At 48.5% G+C, this 9,395-nt stretch overlaps 1 protein-coding gene across 1 annotated transcript; it reads right to left on the reverse strand.

The window, feature by feature from the left end:
* Positions 1-5,108: 5,108 nt before the first annotated feature.
* On the reverse strand, positions 5,109-7,801 carry FZD4 (frizzled class receptor 4). The gene is made up of 2 exons (XM_086481702.1): positions 7,538-7,801; positions 5,109-6,437 (listed from the first exon to the last, which is right to left on the reverse strand). The coding sequence occupies exons 1-2, from the start codon at positions 7,799-7,801 to the stop codon at positions 5,109-5,111; spliced, it is 1,593 nt and encodes a 530-aa protein (XP_086337828.1).
* Positions 7,802-9,395: the final 1,594 nt, after the last annotated feature.

The raw sequence follows: 9,395 nt of genomic DNA on the forward strand, positions 1-9,395 counted from the left end.
AGCTGAAATGCGGTGCAGTTATGGGAACGAGTGGCTGAGAAGGGAGCGGGTGTGGTGGAAACTCCACCACCAAAGCCAGAGTCACATGATACCACATTTTTGCATTACTGGAGCTTAGGATGCTCTTGATTTCTGGCAGCAGAACCCTGGTCTCCTTTGCTACAAGCTCCTTAACATTTGCTCTCTTTAAAGATTGTTTTTAAAAAAAAAAAAAAAAAAAACAAACAAGAAAAAATCAACCAACCAAGCAAAATAACCCAAGCCTAAATAGGAAAACAGCCACAAAAAGTCCTCATAAAGGCTTTGTGTGCGTGTAAGTGTGTGTTTTGTGTACAGACACATACTCCCTTCCATATGCAAACCTGATTCTTCATCCCAGTGGCTCGGGGAGGTGGTCCCCCATTCGAAGCCACTCCAGCAATCCACTGTCACTTCACGGGTGATGCTCTGAGACACCTGATGTGGGGAACGTGCATATGGGCAAGTGGCCATCAAGAGACCTGGAGCAGCCAATACCATCTCGAATGCTATGCCTGAGGTTCTCTGGTGGTGTGCACAGCCCCATGACAAGAGGGAGATCCCGCTGCCTCCCTGAGAAGCTCTTTTATATTTGTTACATTTAACTGTAGCTATATTAAAGACTCTTAATTATAAGTTTCACAGATCTCATTAATCGCCAACCTGAGAACATTACAATGATGAGCTGCCAAAGGCATGAGAAAATCACCCTAATTACCAGTTTTAGATGCTGCTCTTCAAAACTTGATTAGCTACAGATACACAGGTGATAATTCCTACTGGCTTCTTTATAGCGCATCCTCGCTATTATCCACTCTAGTCTGATTTAGATTCCTGTTAGAATAACATTATGCTAATTAAGTAATCCCACGGACAGAATGCTTCGTGATGGAGACGATTAAGTGGGCTTAGATGATGACTAATATCACAAACTATACTATCAGTGTCAGAGAAACAGGTGAAGGATGTACACAAAAAGAAGGAACTCCTCATTGCTACTGTACATCCTAACTGTGAACAGAAATGACGTAGAGGAATGAAAAATAAGTGGAGCATTAATAAACTCAATTGAAAAAAAATGCAAGAAAATATAGACAGTCAAATCTGTTCTCTGAAGGGCTGAAATTACCCCCAGGAGCAAACTCATTTCAAGCATGTTACGAAGAGCAGAATTTGCCCCTTCCCACTAATAGTTCTCATATACTCAACAGGCAGGTGTGACACTGCCCTCCTCCACCACACGCCCCAGATCTGAATGCTCAGTGCATCTTTGGATGCACGCATTCCATAATGTGCGAAATAAAAAGAAGCCTTACAGGAGGCTCTGCTCCCCGCAGGAGCCACATCGCAGCAGTGCTACAGCAGCGGGCGGTTGTGCTTCCATCTTTGCGCTCCTGTTCTGTTTCAGGGACATGCTCAGACAAGCCCAAAGCTCCAGCTACATCCCCAGCCAGCACCCGGGATCTGTGCACTGTCTTTGAAAGGATTTCTGTCCACCCCATGTGCAAGCCCCGAAGTGTGCATGTACTTTCATCTTTGCCCAGTGATGTTCTGTTCTCAGTTATTTCTCACAACCCACATTTAGATCCAAACCATGTTGGATTAACCCATTCGGAGCATCCATTCACCGCAGCATGAGCATTTCAGTCCTTCCTTCAGGGGAAAAAAGCACTTCCAACAACGATGAAGACAATTTAAGAAACAAACTCACCAAAAACGTGAGGGCTGCCAGGAATACCTTAGTTATCCACAGAGGTTAAAATTTTATTTTGATATAAAAATTAAATAGCAAAGTTGTTTGGTTTGTTTTTTTTTTACAGTGATAAATTAGAAATTTACAGTACATACATTGAAGTAGATATATTTTCTGTACACCCCAAAATAATCAGTTTCTATTTCCTTAAAAATTCAGAAAAAGGAGCTAACTTGTCTGTTTAACATAAGAGCTAAGCTTGTACCTCTCCAGCAGACGCTTCAGAAACCTGCAGTGAGAAGAGCACACGCTGAGGGGGGAGATGGGAGCATGGACGACACAAGGAAGGTAACTGCTGTAGAGTTTCTAGTTGCATAACCACAGCAACTGCACTTCCGAGACAGGATTAGTCACACATTTTTTGGCTTTAAATTCATAACAACATTGAAACAAGAGAACATACAAGTTGCAGATACCCACTCTTCGCAACCGCTGGGTTTTACGATATCTGCTGTGACCTCCCACAGCCCCAGAGCAAAGCAAGGTAAATGCATGTGGATGAATATATTTATGGAGCGGTTTCATTGCTGCAACACCCAATTTCACTTTGGGTTGGTACAGTGTTCCCCTGACTGCTTGGGAAAGATGTTCCTTCAGGAACAGAAGCTGGTGTCTCTCCGCAGCCCACCTCCTCTCCATAGTATTTCAGTCCCTCGCACTCTTTAATGGAGTGTCCCCCCAGCTCCCTCACAGGGCTACACAGTGCTATCCTCATTCAACTCACTTCCAACATCTCAAATCACTGGGGACATCCATCTGTCACAGTCCAGGGGGTCACAAGCAGAGATGCAGGGATCTGATAACAAGGCACAACTTAACATTCACTTCTGTGTACATAACAAGGTTAAACCCACCATTTATTGAATCAGTCAGGTCAAACATGGGTCATATCGGCCAGGAGAGTATCCAAACAGTTTCAGAGAAAAGGACACTTGAGTGAACATGACACCTTGGCACAGCCCAATACGAGGTTAGAAGAAAAGGCTCATACTGCGCCCTCACCCCTTGAAAGTCAACATGTAGCTGCCGACTTTACATCCCTCCCTGCGCCAGGACAAAGATCACACAGTTCAGAGGCTCAGCCTCAAGGGCTGAAATTACCCCCAGGGTAAATGAATTTCACTGAAGATCTCCTACTCGCAGAACTCCTTGTCCACAGAGGTATAACCAGATCCAAACACAACACTAATAGCGAGAGACTTTATGGAGGGGATGAAAAGGCTCATCTGGTACGCGGCGTTGGCCAAGACAATGCTTGTGCGTCTTGAGCAGAATGTGTCAAGTTGTCACTTGTTCTGCTGGAGAGGGAGCCCAACCGCAAAGACTGCAATTAGGGTTTGTTTGGGGTTTGGTTTTTTTTGTTGGTTTTTTTTTTTTTTTTTTTTTTTTAAAAAAAAAAAAACAAACACCAAAATGTGCTCTAGCACATGTTTCAACACTGACATTGAAACAATACATGCTTCTGGGACAGATTAGTGTTCACGGCCAGAGCTGGAATGAGTTGTGGTTTGGGAAGCACATGGGGCACCTGTGTGAAAAGTGAGGACTGTAATAACGTAGTGCCTGTTCTCAGCTGCCCCTGAAGGTCATGTGAGTCGGGGCACCCCGGCAATGCTCCGCAGCTGACCAGGCTTCGGATAAACAAATATAGCAAACATTTAGGGCACACAGATAAAACCGAAGGTCCTTCAAAGGGACAGAGCATCAGAACAGTGTTCTCTTAAGTGTTTCTGGGCTATTTCTACTTGCATCACCTTTCTTATTAGCCAAACGAGCCCCCGACACAAGGTACAAGCTCACCACGAGCACAAGCCGACACCTCCTCAAATAAAAGGATAAGAAAACTCAATAGTTGCTATGAAAGAACATCATTCACCAAGAAATTGGATCTCTTCTCTTGGAATCACTTTACAAAAACTGGAGATGTCTCTTGCTGTTCTTGAGGACTGAATGCCTGCTCACGTTCCGCATGTAAATATATATTAAAAAAAAAATATATCTCCATAGCTGTCATCAAGCAATCAGAGCATCATTGTGAGGCAGTCAGCTGTACTGTGATGTCACAGGCTGAGAATGTTCTTTTAATTGTAACTGACACACATAATTATACAACTGATCTGTGTGAACATGAGGTTGCCAAGGAACTTAACATTTCGCTTCTCCCCAGACTGGCGTCTGCAGAGATACCATCGCACTGAATGAAATATATTAAGACTTAATGGCTTCATGCAATTGGTCTCCAGAGAGAGACAGATAAGTTTACCTAGAGAAAACTGGCATTGTTTGAAGAGACCCTCAACTCGTTTTTCTCTTTCCTGGAGGAAGGAACACTATAACGTAAGACTTTACGTAAAGCTATTTAATGCAGCAGAATAAATTAGTCTGCTGGAAATAGCAGGAGCATCTGAAGGGACAGGAATGGAGGCAGGCAGATAATGAAAATACATGCAGAAGACCATACAGCGTTTCACAGCTCCCACTGACTCCTCTACTTCTGACAACAGCCTTGAGTAAAGCTTTTGAAAAATGAGAAATATTGATTGAACGACAGAATAATTAGGTGGGAAGGGACCTAGGGAGGTCCAAATTCCTGCAAGACAGAATCAACTCTCAATTCAGACGAGATTTCAGAGGGTAAAAAGAATGAGTCAAAATTATCATTAGACCTTCAGATGACTTAAAGAATCATCCTCACTAATACCTGACTAAATCCTACTCATCATGGGTAGCTCTCAGACCTGGGAAGTCCACTTGGTATTTGTTGGAGGACCTGATCCTTGGCTGACTGCTGCAGCATATGGGAGCAATAGAATTCCCCAGGGCATAAAGACACAACCCTTGGCGAGCGCTTCCTTCACAATGCTTAACTTGGAAAGAAGACATCTAACTGAGGTCCTGGGTGCTCCATCTTCTGATAACTGGACCCTAAACCAGCCCAGCATTTGGCCCTGGACTGCCTTTCCTCCATCAGCTATAAGACGATGAAAAAAGAAAAACAACGTCCCACAGCTGTGGGCTACAGTCCCTCAGCTTCTAAAGACTTCAGTATATTGCATCCTGCTTTAAAAAAACCAAAAAACAAAGATAACATGTTTGACTATTTCACAGCTTTTAAAGCCTCCCTGGGCTTTCCTGTTTTGGGCAGCACGGTTTATGGCTATTTTATCTGCAGCATGATCTTCTTGCTGTTTATTCTTAAAGGCTTTTTTTTTCCATCCCCCAGAGACAGGTTGTGTAACCATCTCCCTACTCTACTCCCAACGTTTACATGGCAATGCTTACATACGACGAGTCCTTCACAGGAAAGCAGTCAGATCATCAGGGTGTTGTCCTTTTCTCATACTACGGTCTCGTTCCCCTTCCCAGGTTTCACCCAACCATCTGCTCTTTTTTCCCGTTTCACTTTCCCTGAGTTCACCACTCTGTTCGAGCACTTCTGCCACGTGTGCAGAGTTTTGGCTGACCAGATCCACATACCTGATGTAATACCCACCAGGAGGGACATGAAGATTTTGAGCATCTCCACTGCCATATTGGAATCATCTGCCAAATAACGGAACACGGCCCAGTTGGAGATTTCGTAGAAATAACAGGCAATGACACACGTTGCCGGGACGGTGTAAAGCACTGAAAAGACACCGATTTTGACCATCAGCCTTTCCAGTTTGTCAGTTTTCGTTCCATCTTTCTGAAGATTAGACCTGATTTTAAATAAGGCCACTAGTCCCGCTGCAATGAATAAAGTCCCAATGACCAGGTAGGTAAAAAGCGGAGCAACAACAAAGCCTGTCAGCGCATCTAGGTTCTGGTTCCCAACGTAGCACAGACCGGTGAGCTCGTCTGCATCTACTAGTCTCATAATCAAAATGACGATGGTCTTCACCGCGGGGATAGCCCAGGCTGCAATATGGAAATAGGAGCTGTGCATTTCTATAGCTTCATGGCCCCACTTGAGTCCTGCAGCCAGAAACCACGTCAATGTGAGAATAACCCACCAGATGGAGCTAGCCATCCCGAAAAAATACATCAGCAAGAAAATTATAGCACATCCTGTGTTCTTAAGACCTTCTTGGATAAGAACAGGTTCTGCTGCCTCTTCAAAATCACAGGATATCCTTTCCCGGCCCACAGTTAGCCTCACAATATAAGCAATGCTATAAATATTGTAGCACATGCTCAAAAATATGATTGGGCGCTCCGGGTAGGAAAATCTGGATGAATCAATCAGGAAGGTCAGGACTGTGAAGGCAGTTGAGATGAAGCACAGGCTGGCCCACACGGCCATCCAGATATCTGTGAATTCCTTAGCTGACCTGCTGTAGAGACCAGCGTCGTAGCCGCACTTCAGGACACAGTTCAAGCTTCTCTTCACCCAGATGTACTGATCCGAGTTAGATCCCATGCTGTGGCACTCCTCTCCAGGCTGCAAGGAGGTCTTGCTATGAAGGGGAACCTCTTCGTCTCCTGGGCCCTCCATGCACATGTGGTTGTGATCATTCTGGGGGGGGAACTTGCTGCAGTTTAGGCTGTCCGGCCAGGCAAATCCGAATTCTTTTAAAACAGGTTCACATCTTCTTTTGACAGAGAGGCACATGCCACCGCAGGGACCTATGGGGATGTTAATCTTCTCCGTGCACATCGGGACATAGACCGAACAAAGGAAGAACTGGAAGAAACAGAAATCACAAGTGTGTTAGGGGAAAATGAAACAGGTCAAAATATAACAAGTTGGTTGTCAGGTTTTTTTTTCCTTTTTAGCAGGAATATTTGGTCCTTTGCCTTAAAAAACAGGAAGCAGCATAAAACAAATAAAACAAGAACAATAAAAACAAAAGAGAAAAAAAACCACCCTAAAAATTCTGTCTTTCAGTTCAAATGTGGTCCAAAGCCAAAGCCTGAACATTTTACTCCCTAGATTAGCTCCATGGAAATTTAGCCCATCAGTTTCAATGAAACGAGTGGGATTTAGCCAGATCTAAACCTCAAGGGTACAATTTAGGAAAGCAAAAAAACAAATTTAAGCGGTTTAAACAAATACATATATTTGTTCTAGGCACTGCCTGGATATTACAGCTAACAAGCAGACAGAAGAAAAGGCATTTACTGAATTGGTTCACAATCCTCCTAGAAGAATGCCTTTTTCTTTTACTATAAGGTCACGCACGTATTTACAACGGTAATAAAATATAGTAGTTTTCTCAGCTTTTGAATAATCGCAATTCTGCGACGTGACAACGTAAGCGGGGCTGCGTGCTACATTCGGGAACTCTGCCCCAAGAAACAAGCCGGGTTTTGTTTGATGAAATCCATGCCCGTCGGGAGGACACGGATCTTGCCATTCGCCTGGGAAACAAACTCCCGCGGTGGAACTCCCGGAGGAGGATCCCGAGCAGCCTGCAGCTCCCAGGAGCCGGCTCCCTTGCCTGCTCCTTTCAGAGGGGAGCAGCACCTCGGCTCCAACACCAACGGAGGGCAGCGACCGGGACAAACCCCGGCAGCCCCGACTTTCCCAGGCGGGAGAGGAGGACCGCGCCGCCGGGACACCCCACCCGGGGCGAGCCCTGCTCTCCCCGGCCAGCCGGGCACGGCACTGCAGGGCGGAGGGAGAGACTTTGGGGTTGGGGTTTTTTTTTCGGACCAACGCGGGGGTGAGGATGTGGATGGGGGGTGGCAGCCGCTCCAGGCACTGTACGGTCTGTCGTGTGTGTGTGTGGTGTCCCCCGGCCCCGCGCCCGAACCACGCACAAAGGGGACCCCCGAACCCACCTGGAGCTGGCTGGAGCAGCCGTACTGGATGAGGGGGGTGAAGGTGGTGAGCTGGAGCTCCGCGTCCGCCTGCAGCTCGTGTCCCACCAGGTTGGGCATCTTGGTGACATTGTAGCCCAGGTTCTGGCACATGGCGATGCGGATGGCGTCGCAACGCCGCTCCTCCTCGTCGCCGAAACTCCGCGCCCCGCCGAGCAGCCCCGCCAGCAGCACGGCCAGCAGCCGCCCGCGGCCGGACCCCCCCGCCCCGCCGCCCCCCGCCATGGCCCGAGCAGCGCCCACCTGCCCCGGCCCGGCTCCGGCCCCGGCCCCGGCCCCGGCCGCGCCGTGCCGCACGGGCCGGCTCCAACGGGGAGGGGCCGGGGGCGGCTCCGCTATTAAACAGCCTCGCCGAGAAACTGCCCAGGGGAGGGACGCGCCTCCCCGCGCCCCCGCCCCCGCCCCGGGGAGCCCGGCCCGCCGTAGCCGCCCCCCTCCGCGCCTCCGGTGGTGGTGGGGGGGGGTATCGTACCTGCGGGAACCCCCCTTCCCATCCCACCGAGGAGTTCCCGGCCTCCCTGGGGAGCCTCGACCCGCACCCCCACCGCCGAGGAGCGCACTTCCCCTTCTTCTCCTCCACAGGGACCCCCTACCTGCACCCCCCCATCCTCGTCCCTCAGAAACACCCCGAGGAGCCCTGTCCATGTCCCCTCTTCCCACAACAGGTACCCCCGTTCCTTCCCCCCTGTGTGCCTGGCGCCACTGGGAGACGTCCCATCCCCAGTGTCCCCACCACGCCTCCCCAGCATGGGTGCTGGCCCCGGGGGCTCCCCATGGCACCCAAGTGCAGCTCCCCAGGGACACCGTGGCCTGAGGCCCCCGCACGGGTGCTGGGACCCATCGTGCCCCAGCTCTGCCCTCACTTCTGGCCTGTCTTTCCTCAGCCAAGGGTGCTCGGCTGCTTCACTGCCAGGTTACAAATGTCCAGGGTGGCTTTCTAAACTGCTGCCTTTTCTTCCCAACGTCTTAAACGTCACCGCTGGGCTACATCTGGAGTTTGGTGTTGTTTGTTTCTTCACTGGGGCCAAGAAACCTGGAGGGCACTGCTAGGTACCTTCTGGCATTTGTATAAATCTCCGTAAAATAAATCAGTGCGGATGAAGCACTTGTGGATTTGGAGGGGAAAGGGCTGGATGATTAAGCAGACCTTTAACGTGTCAGTGGGAGGAGGGATTAGGAGCAGAGAAATGAGGCTCGTGCTTAAATTCTCTCAGTGTTATTTACACCTGTAATAAAATCTGGTTGAGCTGGTTATGCCTTTAGCAAAAATATGTCATCTATTAATGAATTGTTTGTAAAGCACTTTGAAAATGTTTCTAAAGCCCTGGTTTAGTGACCTCTTACCGTGTGTGCGGGCCGTGTGGCATGTGCATATGCTCCTGGGCATGTCTGTTGTGCACAGCGATGCCTCCGCACACACCTCGGGGCCTTCGCTTCTCCCCAAGGTCTCCCGGTGGCATCACCGGGCTAAGACTAAGACTAAGAGACCAAGGCAGAGCTTAACAACGACTCCTTTCTGGGCACGAGATTGCAAACCGCAGCAAAGCCCACGCTATGCAGTGCCCTGTGCTCAGCCACTGTGGGTTTCCCCTCTGCGGCGCCATCAGGTTTGTTTCACCTCTGAGATGCGGGAAATGCGTGTGTGAGCTGTTCCGTGATGTCGTAGGGACTGATGGGCTTTAAGTGTGCTTTCCTCCGGCCAGATGGATAGCGTTTTAATTGAGGCTTCATGAGCAGAGATATTTACATAGCTCTCACCACCATAATACTTTACAGCTAGCTCCAATAAACAGTGCCTCTAACCTCCCAAAATCCTTGT

This window comes from Leptosomus discolor, chromosome 1 (assembly GCF_034619465.1).
Source record: "Leptosomus discolor isolate bLepDis1 chromosome 1, bLepDis1.hap2, whole genome shotgun sequence".
In the NCBI taxonomy this organism is placed as follows: Eukaryota; Metazoa; Chordata; class Aves; order Leptosomiformes; family Leptosomidae; genus Leptosomus; species Leptosomus discolor.